The sequence below is a fragment of the Herpailurus yagouaroundi genome, unplaced genomic scaffold (assembly GCF_014898765.1).
Source record: "Herpailurus yagouaroundi ecotype Mexico unplaced genomic scaffold, PumYag 160, whole genome shotgun sequence".
Lineage (NCBI taxonomy): Eukaryota > Metazoa > Chordata > Mammalia > Carnivora > Felidae > Herpailurus > Herpailurus yagouaroundi.
In genome coordinates, this window is record NW_024412401.1 from 34690501 (window position 1) to 34710911 (window position 20411).

General features: G+C 38.9%; 1 protein-coding gene across 2 annotated transcripts in view; it reads right to left on the reverse strand.

Annotated features, from left to right (window-relative positions):
- The window catches only part of SVEP1 (sushi, von Willebrand factor type A, EGF and pentraxin domain containing 1), a 199121-nt gene that overhangs the window by 131904 nt on the left and 46806 nt on the right, over positions 1-20411 (reverse strand). For both annotated transcript variants that reach the window (XM_040481945.1, XM_040481944.1), the window contains exons 5-6: positions 8071-8229; positions 6517-6696 (exon numbers count right to left, since the gene is read on the reverse strand). In XM_040481945.1, coding sequence (XP_040337879.1) covers positions 6517-6696; positions 8071-8229 — 339 coding nt within the window. The remainder of the gene's footprint in view (positions 1-6516; positions 6697-8070; positions 8230-20411) is intronic.

The window sequence follows — 20411 nt, forward strand, 5'->3', positions numbered from 1 at the left end:
ACACACACACACACACACACACACACACACACACACACACACACACATATTGATGATTTCATTGTCTGTGTAGATGATCATTCCAGTATTGTGGGGTCATATTCTTCACCTCCTTTCCTGCAATAACCAAATCCTTCACCTATTTCATTGCCTTATCCTCTAGACCTTGCCATCACCAAGCTAACATCCCACCCTCTGGCAACAACCTCCTGTCTTCTTGGATCACTCGCTGAAGGGCTTCAACTCCATCAGTTTCTGTACCCTACTGGGCTCTCCAATATGTTGTGTGTTCTGTAGATAAAATCATCTCTAAAGAATTTATATTCTCCCTACTTCTTTTTCTCCAGTTCTAGCTTAAACCCACTCCCTTCAGATTTCCAATCAGGGGAAGGAGGGCAAGGGAAAAGGAGAAAGGAAATGGGAGAATAAGAAGAGAGAAGAAAGGGAAGAGAAGGAGGGGAGGACAGAAAAGAGAAAGGGGATATGAAGGACAGTGTAGAGGAGGGAGAGGAAGCTGAAAAATAGGGAGGAGAAGGTAAGGTAGGAAGAAGGGAAAGGGGAAGAAAGAGAGAGCGGGGAGGCTGTCCAGCCCTGTGGAAATTTGTCCTGTCAGACAGCATGGACATCCCTGTCGTAAACAGAAATACAGAGAGGAAAAGAGGGTGCGTTTCTGCTAGATATGCCAAAGGATGGTCACATAAACTCACGTGCTCACAGATAAAAACTTACAAGCATCAGGAATAGCACAAAAAAATAACCCCTACAGAGGAACAAAGTTCTACTATCAACAATAGCACTTCTGCAACACTAAAGGCCTGAAGACAACATAACAATCTCTAAATATTCTTGAACAAAATCATTTGGGACTCAGAATGTTTTGGAGGACTCTGGGTAGGATGCATTTTTCTTTCTTCCACATTTCTGTATTTTGCAGTTTTTCATATCAAGCATATATTTATGATGAAAGCTTAACTTTATAATAATAGGAAATGAAGTTGGGGCAAAACATTCAGTGCATATTCAACTGACGTCACCGCTTGGCAGGATCTATTCTGAAGGAACCCATTCAAATGATATTGGTCGGCAGAGCATAAATATTGGGTGCATTAAATATATATTTAGGATTGATCATTCTTAGAGAAAAGACAAAAATCAAATTAGAAGTTAAACCATAAGCCTTTGCCTTTCAATCCCTGAGATGGCTTGGACCGAAATCAACTACTAATGACAAATGAGTAGACACATTTTGCCTTCCACATCTTGATTTTTATTGAATGTGCCCATCATGTAAGTAGAATCATTGCTGAGTGCATCAAGGGCATAGAAATATTTTGCCTTCCACAGTTTGGTTTTTACTCAGTGTGACCACCATATGTAACACAATGCCAAGTGCCACGTGGAATTAAAAGGTAAGATAAATCCCTATGATCAAAATGTATAAAATCTGGAAAGCCATATTTTAAACAACTGCTTTTAGATTTAAAACACTGATGAAATCACTCCAGCTTTCCCACTCAAAATGAAATGGATTCGCAACATCTCTCAAGAGTACTGATAGTAAATTAGAGTTGGTGTTTCATACATATACAAATTATATTGCTTCTCAAATGTTGCTTTCAATAAACTTTGATTGCTCCTCTGAGAAAACAAAGCATATGCAAGGATTCCTAGTTAGCCCTTAAACATTTTATGCTCCTTTTCAACCAGGAATGACCATTTATTATCATTCTTAATAGGAACATGTTCATTTATTAGTTTCAATAAAATTTTTTTTTTATTTCAACAAGCTGACAAATTGTGCAATAAACGTTTCTTGATTCACATTCATGTCAAAGCAACTTTAAATGCTCATTTGGTCTTTTTAGAAAATAGCAATCATTTCAAGAATACAGTCTACTAAGAAGTAGACACTGTGAGACCTGCTCTGGTTCTGATTTTAAAGACTAATTAGATTTCCACCCATATAAATAATTCCTGTCAAACCCAAATTGTGATAGCATCTATACTGAAAATAAAATAAATCTGATATTAAGTGTAGGATCCTTATTGTTGTGTGAGCCATTTTCTGAGGAAACCTGCTATCGCAAAATTTAATTTACTGTGATGTTGTGGCTTAGTTATCATTAGGAAACCACACACAAAAAAACCCTTCCTAGTTTAGCAATAAATGTATAATTCAGAGAAAATTGAACAAAAAGTATAAATGCTTTATGATGAGTACAGAGGAGGAGGAAGGCTCAAGCCTATTAAGCATTACTTAACACTATAAAACATTAATGATGCAAAATGAAATTTGTAAAAGGCTTTACATTTTAAACTGCTCTTTCATTTCTGTCTCGATTTCAGGAAGATGTGCAAGAAAGAGATGACATAACTAAAACGATTCTGTTCGTACCATTAGATTTCACCTGGAAATGTAAAATACAACTTTCTCCAGTTATCCGCCCTGAAACAGAAGTGAATCCCAATGCAGCTGTCATATTTCATTGAATGCCAGATGCCCCATTTGTGAGGCACACCGTTATTTTATGTGCCACTAATAAAGAAACAGTAATATCTATGAAAGGATTTCATGCCACTGACTTTAAGGTACATCTGAGTTTTTAGAGACGTTAAAATATGGGGGAAAGTGTTTTATAATTAATGAGATATGGTATATATTTTCAAAGAGCAATATCTCAAGTAATTAAAGTCACAAATGATGCGCCAGAGGAAGGGAGTAGATATCTTCATTCGGGACAGCTTTGTACACTGGTAAGTTATGTGGTAGCTTTGGGAATGAAACTACAGGGATATTTTAATCTTTAACATTGTTTTGTTTACATTGGAATATCAACTGAAATCACATAAATAAGAACAAGAATGCTCTTTAACAATGTGAATGCATAATAGGAAGTGACGCAGTCCGACCATCAGTATATCTATTTATCAATGGACTTACCAATACATCTAATGATCAAGTTCTTGATCATTCACCAGAGGTATAACTAAGGGTTGAGAAGAAAAGATACATTCTGTGCTCATAAAGAACTCAGTCTATCAGAGGTGACAGACAAGCTGATTAATAAAAGTTAAGTGTGTTGGTTTGTATTATATGGAGTTGGTTAAGCTGGGAAACAAGCTGTCAGACTCCCCTTACTATAAGGCCAGGCTAGGGTTGGTCAGAAGAAGAACGTGCCCTGGGTTTTGGAAAGCAGCCTGGGCCACTGTAGCCAGACACGGTGATGGACAAATGTAGACATGTCCCACGGATCCCAGCTTGTCTTTGCTTGCCTCTATTCCATGTCCCAATTGTTGACTGTGTTGGCCTGAGGAAGCCCCAAGCTTGCTGCCAGGCTCTTGGCTGTGGAACCATGGAAAGCTTCTCTAAGACCTCTCAACGCATTTCTCCTTTTCAGTCCCACCCCAGCAGCAGGGCAGGCTTGGTCTCATAGACTGAGTTGGTAGAAATACCTCCGATGCTCCAACTTCTCTTCTAGATCTTCAGTTTGCCTTCAGCTCCTTTCAAAATTGCATAAGGTCCAATTCCTAAAACAGATCCCTCATCCCATGACACTCGTGGTCACTGTGCCTCCTTGACTGAGCCTGACACACAGAGCACAGGCTCTAGAATGAGGGGAGAACGGATGCGTGGACACACGTACAGAAGTTGAGGTCATCCCGTCCAGGCTGAGAAGTCTGATGACAGCAGAGGGTTTATATAGAGAGACAAAGAGCAAATTCAGGGCCATCAGGCACGCAAAGCTGTGGTAACAACTTGTCAAAGGATGGCTTCCCTAGAGGACATGGCCATTTCTTATGGCTTTAGTGTAGGATTTGAGGCTCAGGGCGTAGACTGTGGAGGGTAAAGAGGCAGGGGGTGGACCTTACCCTGAAGGCGTCGTCTACCTGCTTTTCTCACTCTTCTTTGGAAGACCGGCAAGTGGAAAAGTTAAAATGTAATGTTTTCCACCCTCTGCCATGATGTATTTGGAAGGAGGGGTAGTGATTTTACACAGAGCTAATAACTGTTGACTTTATAGGAATATATCTAAGAGGCTTTCTGCGATTAACTTTTTCAGGCATGGGACGTGGCTTTTTTACCATTTGAGACTGCATGACTGAAAATGTCTTTCCTTGGCCTTCCCACATAAAACAGTAGCTGATCTGAGCTCAGAAATCTAGGGTCTGATTCTTTTCTCTCAGACTCCTGGCAACATACCCTTATCTTCTCATATTTAGAATGGCTAATAAGAGGCTCAAGTCTGATTCTCTTTCCTCTGTAGGTAACATTATTTATTTCTAACTGTGAAACAGGCACAATTTTCTATTTTTCCAACACATTCACAAATTTCACTACGATTCTTTCCAGACATGGATCTGCTTTCAATAATTTTTTTTCTAGCACTCATTAAGTGATCTTAAACTGAATATCAAAGATGTTCGTTGCATATATTTTCAAGATTTCCGCTTGGGGCTATGTTCTCTTTCATTCCACTCTCTCTCTAGGTTCCAAATATGAAAAGAGTCTATTTCCCGGGACTATTCTCATGTCACGTTATCATTTTATATTTTTTTAATCTTTGAAACTCTGCTTTCCTTTCAGAAGAGTTTCTTTTTTTAAAATTTTTAATGTTTATTTATTTTTGAGAGAGAGAGAGAGAGAAAACAAGCAGGGGAGCAGCAGAAAGAGAGGGAGACACACGATCTGAAGCAGGCTCCAGGCTCTGAGCTGTCAGCACAGAGCCCGACGCGGGACTCAAACACATAAACTGTGAGATCATGACCCGAGCTGAAGTCGGAGGCTTAACCAACTGAGCCACCCAGGCGCCCCTTTCAGAAGTGTTTCTTGAGTTGATTTTGTAACTTATTAATTTGGCTTTTAACTACATCTATTCATTGCGTCTGCAAACTTTTATTTCCTCTTAAGAAATCCTTTTGTTTTCAGAGATCTCCTATTTCTTGGAATCCTGGCCTTATTTAAGCACTGTAGTTGCCTTAGAATCTCAGTGATTCCATTTGTTTCCCTTTTCTTTCAGGACTCTCTTGTTCAATTTTGCTGATTTCTTCCTATTTTTTTTTAATGTTTATTATTATTATTATTATTTTTTTTTTTTTTTTTTGAGAGACAGGGAGAGAGCACAAGCAGGGCAGGGGCAGAGACAGAGAGGGAGACACAGAATCCGAAGCAGGCTCTAGGCTCCAAGCTGTCAGCACGGAGCCTGACGTGGGGCTCGAACTCATGAACCGCAAGATCATGACCTGAGCCGAAGTTGGAGGCTTAACTGAGCCACCTCAGCACAGGCGTGCTTCTTTTTTTGTAGGTACACAGAAGAGGACGGGTTGGGACCTGAGTTAAGCAGACTCATACTTGCAGATGGTAAAAACCGGTAGGTGATAACCACAGTGGTTGTCTCCTGTGGCTCACAAACGACCTGAGTCTGAGTAGGTGGGCTTCCCTTATGAGTGCAAGAGCCAAGAGAAAACTCCTTACCGTACTCCAGTGAGCTGTGTGATGTGGGGTCCTGGAGCAGTCAAATCCTCAGCAAAGTGTATTGCCAAAGGATGCCTGGGGGATGTGGTGGGGGGTGAGGTTGCCAGATTTAGCAAAGCAAACAAACAAATGAGGAGATCCAGTTAAATTTGAGTTTTGGAAAATCAACACCTCATTTTTAGTATAAGTAAATCCCACATCTTGCATGGGACTCACTTACACTAAAAGTTGTTGTTTATCTAAAATTCTCTTCTCGCTGGGTGTCCCCTGTATATCATCTGGCAACTCTAGGTAGCGGGTGAATACTGTATTCAGAAGCTTGAAAAGGAGGGATTCTCAAGGCCTTTGGCTTGTTCCCCTCTTTTCTTAGATAGCCGTCTTTTCCAACCCTACTTGTGAAACCTTAGGAAGTTGTGTGTCATAGTTGTAAGAAGAAGGAAAGGAGATCCTACAGATGGCGAGAGTGGAGGTGAACTAAGCTACCATAATATTTGTCTTTTCTCTGTGTGATGTGGGAGCCTCTGCTTCTACTCGAGGTGCAGTCCCCATTTCTATTGGCCTGACTAGACTCTGTGATCTCACTTTGGCAAATCCCCACTCTCTACAGCACACTGTCTATTCCAAGCAAAGGCTGGAGACATACAAGTTGGCTCACTGCTCCCACTGCCGGACCCTCATGTGGCTCCCTGAGTCCTCCAATCACATGAGTCCTCAAAGCCCTCATTCTAACCCTCTCCTTGGCACCCTATTTTGGCTGCTTGAAATCTGAGGTTTGGGGTAACCTGTCCATTTCCTTCCCAGGAAGGCCCTTTCTTTGCTCTCTGTCTGTTCATAAAAGAAACATAGAGGGCATAGTTTACGATGATGTGGTCAATTGAACTTAGTAGTTCTGACTTGCAATGTCCCTATAATTTTTTTCTCTTTCTGTGGTCTGTGGTCTATGAAATCAAAAGATACAAAGAACTTCACTGGTCCATTAAAGGTTAAGTCAAGGAAATCAAGCAAGGCAATCAATAAACAATGTGAACTGGCAGTTTGCATACCTCTGCAGGAGCTCTCTGAACCGGACCACAAACCATTGGGTAGACACAGAAGGATGCTGCTTCCCACGAGGTCAAATCCAGGGTTACATCGGACCCCACAGGCTGCATTGAAGTGGTTGTTGCAAGTGTTCTGGATAAAGTAACCGTTTTTGGGAGGCCTCAGGGCAGGGCAGTGGACAACTAACATTTACAGAAAGAAAATAAAAAAGCAAAATTAGCCTTTTGCCTATGAAACGGCCTCCTTTCCTGTGTTTGTTTAAGAGGACATTTTACACACACAGCTAAATTACCCACATCATTCCAATTTACTGCATCTCAATTTCTAAGTGCATATTTGAAAGAAGAACCCTTACATCTCACTCCTATTAGGTATGTATTTACTTCCAATTTTTTAAACAGACTAAATATATTTTAAGCCCTAAAAATGTTTTATTTTGACATCTATGTGGATATGAAATTTTCTAGTTCTTGATCTTCATAGGTCATAACCTATTTTCCTTCTTTTATTTAATATTTATTTATTTTTGAGAGAGAGACAGGGACAGAGCATTAGAGGCGGAGGGCAGAGAGAGAGAGAGGGAGACACAGAATCCAAAGCAGGCTCCAGGCTCTGAGCTGTCAACACAGAACCCAATGTGGGGCCTGAACTCACGAACTATGAGATCATGACCTGAGCTGAAGTTGGACGCTTAACCAACTGAGCCTCCCAGGCGCCCCTATTTTCCTCCTTAATTAAGGTGGCATAAAACAAAGAATAAATTCAACAAAGTATGTTTGCTACAAATCCCAAGAGCCACAGCCTCTTGTACACGTTACAGGCTAATTACACAGTTTTAATTTTTGATATGAATAATATCAAGACACTTTACTCATAAACACATTCTCTTAAATGGATATAAATATCACCAGAGCCCAAACTAGCTCATTTGTTATATTTTTTGTTAAATTTGTGGCTGTTAGATTCATATTTAGATCTTTTTCAAGTACTAAATCTTTCTGGTTTCATAGTTATTGGGGTCTCTGATCTATAATAGATCCAGATCTATTTTCTCTGGAGCAAGATATGGGTGTATGCATTAATAAGAAATGCTACTTAGTAAAAGCAAAGGGGGGCACCTGGGTGGCTCTGTCAGTAGAGTGTCTGACTTCAGCTCAGGTTATAATCTCATGGTTCGTGAGTTTGGGCCCCATGTCAGGCTCTGTGCTGACAGCTCAGAGCCTGGAGCCTGCTTCGGATTCTCCGCGCACGCGCGCGCGTGTGTGTGTGTATGTGTGTGTGTCTGCCTCTCCTCCGCTCATGCTGTCTCTCTCTCTCTCTCTCTCTCTCTCTCAAAAATAAAAAATAAAACAAACATTAAAAAATATTTTTAAAAAATATAGCCACCTTGGTGCCTATGGTTATAATTAAAAGAAAAAAAAAAGAACTTCCCCCAAATAAGATTAGAGAAAGGATTATTAGAGATCATTTAAAATAAACTGGATGGAAATATCAGCATCATTTTTCTTAAGAGATCAGCTTTTGTATTTCCCATTTGCCAAATGTGGGAGGCTTACCTTCACAGGTCTGGCCGGATGCCCGATATCCCTCCTTGCAGACACAGTCTTCCAGGGACGTACTTCCAGGTGGAGAGGTGTGATTTTCATCAGGACACGGAAGGCAAGTGCTGATTCCTCCTGGAGAACCTTCTGGTTTGTATGTCCCTGACGGGCAAGCTGGGGAAGTCCATTTTATATTAATTGATGGTAAGTGATAGTTGACATTTTTGAGACTAAGTAGGCAGAAAAAAATCCCAATAATAGCTTTCCATACAAATAATAGTATAATTCAAGCAAGGACAGAAGCAGAGATTCTTTTTTTAAAGAATAATGTAGTTTGTTATTTACAGGTTAGGATGTGGCCTCTTCAGTCCCACAGTTAGTTACGATTACAACACAACCCAGCATGAGATGCCTGGGCTTATTTGTGGGAAAAAGCAAAACAACGACACATGTTAAGGGACTAAAAGGAATCAGTGACACAGGACATATAAAAATTCTTAATAAATACTCCTACCCCCACCTGTGCAGCCCCACCTCCCCTACTACACTCTGGGATCGTCTGCCAGCAGAGGAGAAGAGCCAAATACGCAAAAACCAAGGAGCCCATTGTTTCTGTTCAAAGCACTTGTCTAAGGATAGAAGAAAGTAAAAGAGGGAAATAATCCAACTGGTGGGAAATAGGCCCTTGGAAGAAAAAAGAATTATTAAGACCCTGCTGTCCCTGGCTCAGAAAATCTCATTCATTCTCTCTCTCTCTCTCTCTCTCTCTCTCTCTCTCTCTCTCTCTCTCTCTCACACACACACACACACACACACACATACACACGCTCTTTACTGACAATGTCACTTTGAATCTGTGACTTACTCTCTGGAGTTACACATCTAGTACAAAATAACTCAAAATTGAGTAAGGAAATTGCCAAAAGGCGTCGGCTGGGTGGCTCAGTGGTTAAGCTTCTGACTTCGGCTCAGGTCACCATCTCGTGTGTTTGTGGGTTCGTGGGTTTGAGCCTGCATCAGGCTCTGTGCTGACATTAAGAAAATAATTTTAAAAATAGTATAAACAGGTAATATATACTTGTGATACTATTTTATATAAATCATCTCAGTCTATAAAGTATTAGTCAATAGTATTAATAGTGTTATTAATATGTGCATTAATTTTATTAGTATTTTGCCACCTTAAAGATGAGACAATGGAGGCTTAGAGAGATTTGCTGACTTGAGTGAAGTTCCTGAGGAGGTAATACAGCTAGAATTTTTTCTTTAGTAGTTAACATTGGTTTGCTACATTTTTATGACAAAAAAATCAAAGTTACATTTATCTTGTTCTTAATTAGCAAGTCACATATTTCTAAATGGTAGCACATTCCTTTACCCTTCCTGTTGTCATTTGTTTAAGCTCTGTTTCTGAGAAGATAAGGTCTGGCTTATTTATTTAAAAAAAATATATATATATATGGTTTACAACAAAATTGAGAGGAAGGGTAGAGCTAGAATTTTAAAGTAAATATTTATATGGTACTTACTATGTCCCAGGGACTGTTCTACATATTTTATAAATATTAACTTTTTATATCTCCTTAAAGACCTATGAAGTAACTAATATTATTAATTTCCTTTTATAGGTGAGAAAACCAAGGCAGTAAGAGGTTAAATAACTTGCCAAAGTTACACAGTAAGTGGCAAAGCTGAGATTTGAACCTGGATAGTTTGTATCCAGAGTCCAGATTCTTTACCACTACACTTGCTGTGTCTTAAAACCAGGTCTCTTGGATGCTGTAGTCCTTGTTTTAACCACTAGAATAGGGTAAAAATATAAAAGAGACAAGATTCACAACATAATGTAATTATTAGAAAAAATAACCATGCTTCTGAAATTCTTGATTATATTTATAAACAGAAGGTAACATTTCCCCGTGATATTTAGTAGAAAATTCTAGGACTGGCTAGATCTGTGACAGTATTTAAGACTGAGAGAAACATTATAAAAATAGTTATAATGATATGTGACTTATGAAAAATAGCTCAGCAGAAAGAGAACATTGCAATCAAAGCATCACAGTATTAAATGTCGAATTATTATTGAATTATTCATATTACTGAGTATTTCTTTCTAGGAAAAGTTCAGTAAATATTTGCACCAGTCTTCAAGAAGATGCAAGACAACATGGTCTCCTTTATTTTTTTATTATTATTATTTTAAAATTTTATTTAAGAGAGAGGGAGAGAAAGACAGTGCAAGCAGGAGAGAGGGCCAAAGGGAGAAGCAAAGAATCCTAAGCAGGCTCCACACTCAGCACAGAGCCTGACGTGGGGCTTGATCCCATGGCCCTGGGATCATGACCTAAGCCAAAATCAAGAGTGAGATGCTCAACCGACTGAACAATTCAGGCACCCTGAACATGGTCTCCTATAAACAGAAGTCAGCAGCTGTAGGAGAAAATGATTAAGACGAACACTGAGATGGAGAAGAAAATACAAACTGTAACAGCAAAATTAAACTTCTTTGAGACAGTAAAAAGAAGCCATAAAATTCCATAACAACAGAACTAAGTACACCTAGGAAAAGTACTAGTTGTGATATTAACACGAGAATATATTCCTTACTTGAAGATTTAGTGCAAAAAAAAAAACAAACCCTCAAGTTTCAGGTGAAATTAACAAAAAGTGATTGACACCCAGGATAAAAGAAAAGTATAGCAAGCATCTAGGAAAGAAAAGCAAGCATTTATAAATGCAAAATCAAACTGATATTCCATTTCTCCTGTGCAAAAACAAAAGGCAGGAGAAATAATGGAAATAAGATATATAGCTATGTGGAAAAAATATTATCAGCCCCGAATTCTATATCTAGGCAAGCTATTGGTAAATATGAGGAAGAGAAAGACATTCCAGGATATGCATAGCTTCTGGAAATAAAGACACATTTCAGTGACTGAAAAGAAATCAAAATTAAAAACTCAAGCATGGGAAAAATGGTATTTAGCAAACAGCTTGAGATCAAGAAACCAGTAAAACATACAGTAAATCACTAAATATCTTGCTGAAATTGCAAAAATGAAAAAAATCTATTTAAAATCTATCTATTTAAAAATATCTATCTTTGGGGCGCCTGGGTGGCGCAGTCGGTTAAGCGTCCGACTTCAGCCAGGTCACGATCTCGCGGTCCGTGAGTTCGAGCCCCGCGTCAGGCTCTGGGCTGATGGCTCAGAGCCTGGAGCCTGTTTCCGATTCTGTGTCTCCCTCTCTCTCTGCCCCTCCCCCGTTCATGCTCTGTCTCTCTCTGTCCCAAAAATAAATAAACGTTGAAAAAAAAATTTAAAAAAAATAATAAAAATATCTATCTTTTTAAAAAGAAAGATAGATGATCTGGGGTGCATAGGTGGCTCAGTCAGTTAAGTGTTTGACTCTTGATCTATAGATCCTGTGGTTTTCCAGCTAAGAAGCAGAATCTCATTTTAGTACCTTTAGTTTTTTAAGTCATGAAGCCATACCTTTATGGGCTGTATTTAGAGGCACAAAGTCTGGAATATGTGTGTATTCACGTAGTGTACATTTTGTACTTTGAATCACTTTGAAAAGTGTCTCAGAACATGGTTCACGGGATTGAGCCCCACACTGGGCTCTGAGCTGACAGTGCAGAGCCTGCTTGGGATTCTCTCTCTCCCTCTCTCTCTGCCCCTCCTCCTCTCTCTCTCTCTCTCTCTCAAAATAAATAAACTTCTTTTAAAAAAGAAAGACATATGATCTAAAGAAGAAAATAATCTGCATAATATAAAGAAGAAAGGTTTAAAATATGAGAGAAATTGGGAGATGAGTGGAAAGAGGAACAAGGGGGGGTTCGCATTTCTTTTTAGGTACATTGATATGATAAAGCCTAAAGAAAAACAGAGGATCAAATTTGTACCTGAAAAAAGCAAGGAACTATGAACAGAAAAAGACTGTATAACCTCCAAATCAGTGGAAGAGGGAAAAAAAACACACCAAAGAATACAGATAGAAAAACCTTAGGAAAATAAAAAAAAAATAACAGAAAGAATTAAAAACAGAATAGCATAAACTAACATGACAGAAGAAAACCCAAACACATCAGCTATCATAAATAATATTCATGGACTAATTGAACCCTGTTGATAAGATACACACCTAAAATAAGCCAGACCTACAGGTCAAAAATCATTGGATGTACAAAGATACACTAAATACTTCAAAAACCTATAAATTACTACTTTAAGAAGAAATAGAAACTTAATACATAAAGAGCTTTATCCAATGCATGACAAAAAATGAATACTCCAATTGAAAAGTTGACAAAGAACAAGAACTAGAAATTTCCTACAGGAGAAATGAAAATAACCAAAAATCACAGGATAAACAGTTTAACCTCACTCATAATAAAGAAATACATAGTGATGGCTACATTTTAATTGGGCAAAATTTTTAAAGGATGTTGATAGTCATTTGCCAGTAAGCATGTGAACAAACATTCTCTCCTACTCTGTAGGACAACCTGGGGGCAGACGCCAAAACCCTCAAGTGGAACCCTCCTTTTGATAAATCACTTGATTTCTGAGAATACGTTCCAAGTAAAGATGAGTAAAAACATATGTATAATTGTTGTTAACCATTTACACACTCAGCAGTGGCAATAACACAAACGTCAAGAGATGGGGGGTTTGTTAAATTCTTATGACAATTCCATCCAATGGTATAGTAGCCATAAAAATACAAGTCTTGACATGGAAAAATCATTCAAATTATGTAGCTGAGTGTAAAAAACGCAGGTTTCAAACACTATGTTTTATATGAGCCTTTTGGGTTAATAAATACATATAGGGAACTTCAAGGATATGATCTTTAAGGTTATGTATACATGGTATATATTCATGGTAGAATTACGAGACTTTCAGGTTTATTTTTGTTGATCTAGTATTTTCCAGTTTTGCTACACTGAATAGGTATTACCTGTGCAAAAAGAATTAAAGGTAAATAAAAATTATATGTAAAAGGAAGTCATTGTCTCAAATGCTGTATTTCATAAGGTTGCTGGTTCTCTGACGTCGGAGATCACTTTGGTTCCTCCTTCTCCCTCTATCTTCTCCAATATCCAAATGGAAACCATGTTTTTCAGATTTTTCTCTTTCCAAAATCCTCTGCGTTTCCCCCCTCCCTCCATCAGCATTGCCTTATCTTAGATCTGAACTCATTATCTCTCATCTGGGTTTTTACACAGCTCTTTACTGGTCTCTTGGCCTCCATTTCTTCTCTTCATTCCACCATGAATGCTGTGCCTGAAGAGCTTTCTAAAATAGAAATGTGATCAAATCACTTTCTACCTAAAAACTGCACCGACAGGGTAAGGCCTTCTCTCTTCACTCTGATCTTCACAGCTCTTTGATCTGTCTGTAACATTCCTGTCTGTCTCCTACAAGGGATCAGTGCAATTTCACATCCTGGTTGGAACCTGCTTCAGAATCAAGGAGGGCCTAGTCTTGCATACCTCCTCCATCTCAGTTTACTGGACTTGGGAGTTTGAGCAATTACTTAATTTTTCTGAGACTTGGTTTCTTTGTGCATAACATTAGTAGTATGTCCCTTATAAATTTTGTTGTTAGGATTAGCAGAAATAATGTGAGTAAATGCCTGGCGTGTAGTTAGCATTCAGTAAATTTTAGAATAAGGTCTCCAACTCTTAACTTTCTCAACAGATAATTATCCATCTTTTATAGATTTGTTGTGCCTGGTGGGTGCTCGGTGCTTGGCAAATATTACCTCTTTTATCTTCCAGTTAGCTTTGCCTTTGCATAAGCTCTCCTTTGTCTGAGTGAACCGCCAGCACCCTTCATGACTAACTCGTTCTTCACAGCTCCTCTGACTTTTTCAGACAGATTCCATTGCCTTCGTTTCTGTGCCCCCAGAGTACATCATGCTTACCTCTGCTCTGGCACATGTCACACTGTATGTAAAATATGCAGTTGTCTCTGTCAGTAATATGAACATGCCCTTGTATGTTCAGAGTCTTCCAATTATCTGACCTAGCCATTAGCCATTGCATCGCCTGACCAAGTCACTCAATCAAAGAAGGGCAAGGGCAAACAGCTGTGTTGGAAGGTGCAGGGCAGGTTAGTGCGGAAGGAGGACTAAAGTCAAAGAGAATAACAATCAGGTGATGTGAAGGCATTGACCTTGGGGTCAAGACCACCGAGTTGCATGCAACCTTGGCTCTTCTGCTGACAAGGGACAGGGTCACCGGCAAGTGACTTTCTTCTCTTTTCCTACAAACTACAGAAGTTACAACTGATGATGGCCCTGACCTTTTCAATGCTAACATTTGATGATTCTAGAAATAGAAAAATACTAGAAAGTAAGTTAAAGAAATCTTCCATAGGAGCAATCAGATTTGGTTTACAGATTCTACAATTTATTTTTAAAATAATATTACATAAAAAGGAAGCAATCTTAACAATATTACTCTCCAAACTGTTTTGAGTAATCAAGAGTTTATAACATTGGAGAACAGTGTTTTGGATAAAAATATCCAAAAGTACATTTGGAAATGTATTGTGAAATTCATAATGATAATGGAAAACAGACTTTAGGAGAACTATTTAAGGGCATTGCACAATTCTAGTGGGAGAGGTGTAATCAACTTCTTTGATACCCAAGGGGGAAAACTCCTCATCTAAAACCAAGCAAAAGTTGAAAATACTAAATAAAACCATGGTTTGAATAAGTTTCACAAGTGGTGGTAAAGGGCCAGGTATGTTCTTTTTTTTTTTTTCATGAAATGTTTCCTTCCTGGAAATGTACCAAATATTATTTCTTAATTGCTCTTTTAGTTGTTAAAATAACCACTTTCTCTTTTCAGAAACATCTTGGCAGCTATCAGCTACTATTACTGGCAGTGTGATTCTTGAAATTATCATGTTGTGCTAACATTAGTCTTCTGCTCGGCTGACAGAGGAATCCTTTGATTAATGCAAATTAAAACATCAGCCAGTTTGGAATTTGTAAAATATAAGGGAGCCTCCATTCTCTCTACTCTATCTTATCCACAATATTAAACTGTTAGATGACTATTTTAACTAGAATAAATAACATCCGTTATACAGTAACAAATATTTTATAAACTTCCTTCTTACACATAATCTAAGATTAATTTTTTAAAACTGTGATAATTGTTAAGAGCCTCTTTTCCTTGCACAACTCATCTTTAAAGGTTAACGAATTCCTTTAAAGAATATAGTGGTACGGTAGCTACATCAGCTGCATTCAGGCTGTGTGCTACACCACCCCAAGGGTGCCCATTCAGGTAGATGACAGTGCCACCCCGGTTCTGCTCTATCTATGAAGGGCACCAAGCAAATGTCTGGGCTCCCAGAGAAAGGTTCTTTATTATTACAACATCATGTTCCTCCTCAACTTTACGGATATGGTCTGAATAAGGAAAATGTTCCTACAAAGAGTTCTGTTCAAATTTCGAGCACAGGGATCCACCGCCCTAGAAGAGAACCAGTTCTCTTTCCCCATGCCGAGCCAATATTGTCATAACTACAAGACAAGGACATGGGCATGCATACAAAGAACGACGCTTCTACCAGAGAGCCGAGATCCTTCCGATTTTCATTAATGAATTAGATAAGGAGACTTTTAACTGCCTTGGATGCTGCACAACTGAATCTGTCGTAAACGAATTAGGAGCCTGTCAATCTCCCTGCCATTGGGTAGCTCATTTGGCTGAAGTGCAGCGTATTTGGACTCAACTAAATTCGAGTAACTGTGTGGTGCCAAAGGAGCAAATGGCACACTCGCGGCGGGACGCCATGTTGCAAATAGAAACACCTGCTCAGGCTAGAGAGGAGATTACTGATGGATCAGGACAAGTCTATCAAAAAACAAAAACGAAAAGCCTCAAAAGACTGTGTCCAAAAGAGGATGCATCAGCAAAGTTATTATTATGTATTAAGAAATAATATATGTGACACACACACACACACACACACACACACACACATGCTCACACGTAAATATGACCTGGCTGAGTACAGAATACAAGGTCTTTTGGGTTGAAAATTCTGTCTTCTTAATTGTCTTAAGGTGTCTACTGTCTAGACGAGAAATGTGAGATCATCCTAAGTTTTATAATGAAAACTTGGTGGGCAAACACTTTTAGGAAAGGCCACTGGGGATTTTAAAATTATCTTTAACCTTGTTTATTCTTTCTAAAATAGCTAATGACTCAGAATCATATAAAGAAGAAAATAAAATTTACTGTAAGCTAAACCACATTGGTTTAATGTTTGATATTTAAGTTGAATCCAGTTTTTTAATAATTATAAATAACTTTCATGCAATCATCTTGTTCTCTTATTTCTTTCATCCATTGAAAATCTTTTCTCTTAAGCAAAATAGTATTAACTTTTCAAACTCATTAGACTATTGTAGAATTACTTTATATTTCTATATTTATATTACTTTATATTTGAATTAAAGTCAAATACTTTATTAGGGCTAAAAGTATATATCTTATTGTACTCTCATGAACACTGGGTATTAACTTTTTTTTAAATTACTAATTAATCAGGCCATTTTGGAACCTGCGGAGGCCTGCTGGGAACAGGACTCCTAAAATGACAAACATGTCTGGAAGGCTGTGGTCCAAGGCCATTTTTGCTGGGAGCACACAGTTCTTAAAGTTGAAGGTGTTTATGCTCGAGATGAAACCGAATTCTATTTAGGCAAGAGATGTGCTTATGTGTGCAAAACAAAGAACAACACAGTGACTCCTGGTGGCAAACTGACAAAAACCAGAGTAATCTGGGGAAAAGTAACTTCTGTGCATGGAAACCAGTGGCATGGCTCATGCCAGATTACAAAGCAGTCTTCCTGCTAAGGCCACGGCCACAGAATCCGTGTGATGCTGTACCCCTCACGGATTTAAACTTACTGAAAAGTAAATATAGGTGTAGATTTGTTCTCTTATAAAAAAATAAAATAACCAATTAATCAATTATCTAAATGTGAAATCCTATGAGTTTCAGTGCAACAGGGTTTCAACTTGAACTTAGGGTGGATCTGCCCCTGAGATTCAAATATGTGTAGGTCTATTGCTTGAAGAACATGAGAACGTTTTGGGAGAAAACACCATCCATGGAAGGGGTGATGTTCAAAATATTACAACTCAGTGGCACGACCACTGATCACTGACAAGAGACATTAGCTGTAGCATCACGCAGAATTCTGCAGGCCCACCCATCTGCCAGATGTTGCCTCTACACGTGCTGGACCATGGGATAGGCGCCAGTGACCCTGGAAAAGGGGTTAGATCAGTGAAGGAAAATTCAAGAGACTTAGGGCAGTAGCCGTTTCCCTGTCAGTACATAAGTATTTCAATATCTCAACAACTTTTACAACTGGACTAATGCATAGCTGCTGAATATTAGCCTTTCCTAAGGAAAGAGAGCAGTGGTGCAAGTTGAATCTAAAAACAACCTTGGCAGTAAGAAAGGAAGAAAGCTCTGAGTATGGTTTTGTGTTTAGTGTCAAATTTGTTTCCCTGTGGTCTTATAAGGAGTGGTAAGTGACGAGTAAAGTCTGAGGCCACACCCGCCTTTGATATTTTCCTTACCTCATATTCTCTATCTCACTTCAATAAGGCTTTAAGATCTTTGGTAGTTTGGAAATGTGTTTACCTGTTGTTTTCCATGCTCACCGTTGTTACAGTAATTATACCTAATTATTTTAGGATATGATTGATTCTGTAACCTCCATACATACAACTCTTGTTCTAGGTTACATTCAGTGATTTCTGTCCACAGATGCCGAATTAATGTTCCTGTAACATCGTTTTGAACGTGCCACTTTCCTGCTCAAAAATCTTCAATGTCTTGTAGTTGTCAGTTAACCAAAGGCCATCTCTGTAGCATGGAATTCAAGCCCGAGTACAATCTAGTTCCTTCTCCCTACCTTTCTTGCTCTGAGCCCCACTATGTTCACAGATGTAGCCCGTTCATCCATCCATACAAGCTATCACCAGTCCCCATCACGGGTCTGTACTTTCTGTTCTCCACAGTGGTATCTCCTATTTCTAACGGTCCAAGTCCTATCATTCAAACCCGGCGAAAATCCCATTACCTTCATAACTAAATATTTTCAGAACAGTGATAGCCTTTTGTGTATCATACATGTCACAGCATTTTAATTTTCATTCAATCTCAGTTGCTTAGAACTGGATCAGCTATAACACTTTGTTCATGACACACATTCTGACTTCTTTATAGTTATAGCTCCATTTCATGATAAGGTACTTTAAGGCAAGTTTGGGGCAATAATCATATCTTCCAAAATATCTAAAAGATATTTGACAGTTAAAGGAGTCAATGGATAGATTGAAATGATTTCCTTCTGGAGTTTCCATAAAACCCTTATTCCACCTGGCATTCATTCTGATATCTGTGTGGTCCAGTCACTGCACCTTGAAGTAGTCCACTCATGAAGCAATATTTTTCCTTCCATATTCCCATGTTAAAATGTTTGGATTATTTTCTGAATAATCTGTGTGTAAATAAAATTGCAAGTTTCACTGTGTCATCACCTTTCTCCCATTTCATCCATTAAAACAGGGTGTGGTGGGAAGGATCAAGTGCAGAATCCTTGGATGAGAATTCTGCTAATTATTACTGGCTCTGACACTGTCTGCCCTTCTCTAAGTTATATAACCAATTGAAGAACTTGTTTTGCCATCATGACACGATGGGTGATCATGTTTGCAAAATTTCATGACCCTCTGTAGAGATGAAAAGGGTATGACAGGTAATGGGCTACAGGGGACAGGGAATAGCACAGAACTCCATCTGTACCCTTACAGTCATTCCACTTTGACACAGATGATTAAGAGGGGTAAAGTGCCATGTTATATGACAACACATAAGAGAGACACTACCTAGACTTGAAGCAGGAGTGGGGTGATCAGGTAAGCTTTGTTGGTCAAAGCGATTTCAGAGACCGGATGAACCATGCACACCAGTGAGAAGTGTAGGCAGAGGGCGATGGCATTCAAAACAGAGGCATTGACATGTGCGGGCCCAGAGGCAAGAGAGAGCATGCCTGAAAATACACGTGTTCACTCTGCCTGGAGTACAGAGAGGCCAGAAAAGAGAGTGAGTGCCAAAACCATGAAGGTTGGTTAGGCCACATTCGAAACCTAGGAGTTTATCCTTAGAACAGTAAGAACAATGACAATGTTTAAGTTAAGGTACGTGACAAGATCACTTTGGGTGACTTCTGGAGACTTATTCAGAAGGACCGTAACATTTCATTCTCAGACACATGGCATGATTCAGTCCTTCCATTTTTCCCTATATGTAAGGATCGTTTAAGAACTTTGAGCTTTGATGAATGTTTTTTTTTTCTTTTTTGCTTAACTGCAAAAAATCAAGATTTTCTCTTTTTTTCAACGTTTATTTATTTTTGGGACAGAGAGAGACACAGCATGAACGGGGGAGGGGCAGAGAGAGAGGGAGACACAGAATCTGAAACAGGCTCCAGGCTCTGAGCCATCAGCCCAGAGCCTGACGCGGGGCTCGAACTCACGGATCGCGAGATCGTGACCTGGCTGAAGTCGGACACTTAACCGACTGCGCCACCCAGGCGCCCCGAAAAAAATCAAGATTTTCTCTATAGCTTTTTCTAAAATTGTTAGCCTTTATTTATTGATCTTTAATTATTTTTTTTCCATTTCACTTTTGATTTCAGTAGAAACAAAGTCATCACTGGGTATAATATGTGGGAAAACTGATACCGCTGTGCTTCCACAAAAGGTGTCCCTAAGTAAGTCAACACATAAAAAGTAATACCACAGTCGGACTGATAAAACCAACATGGAAAAATCTGTCCCTAGAGAAGATCTGATGCACACAAAAAGCAGAGGAATCTGTTTCTGAGAAGATGGAGTAGGTGCACTTTTTCTCAGTCTTCCTAGTGGTACAACTAAAACCTCTGAATGTTACATATAAAACAAACATAAAATGACACTGATAAAAAGGCAGACCAGCTAGGGACCTTGAGAACCAAAGCCCAACATGGCAGTGAGTCCCTTGGGCTTCCTTTTACCTCACATATCCCAGACTTAGGGCTATAGAAGCTGGCAATCCAGAACACCAATGGGAATGGACAAAAAAAAACCCCAAACAACAAAATACTGCTCTCTCCAGCCAAAGGATGAAGAAACAGACGCCTAGCAACTTAGGACACTTTTAGACAAGAGCCACTCAACTCCTCTATTCCAGCCAAACACCACACACACAAAAATATAAATATAAATATAAATATAAATATAAATATAAATATAAATA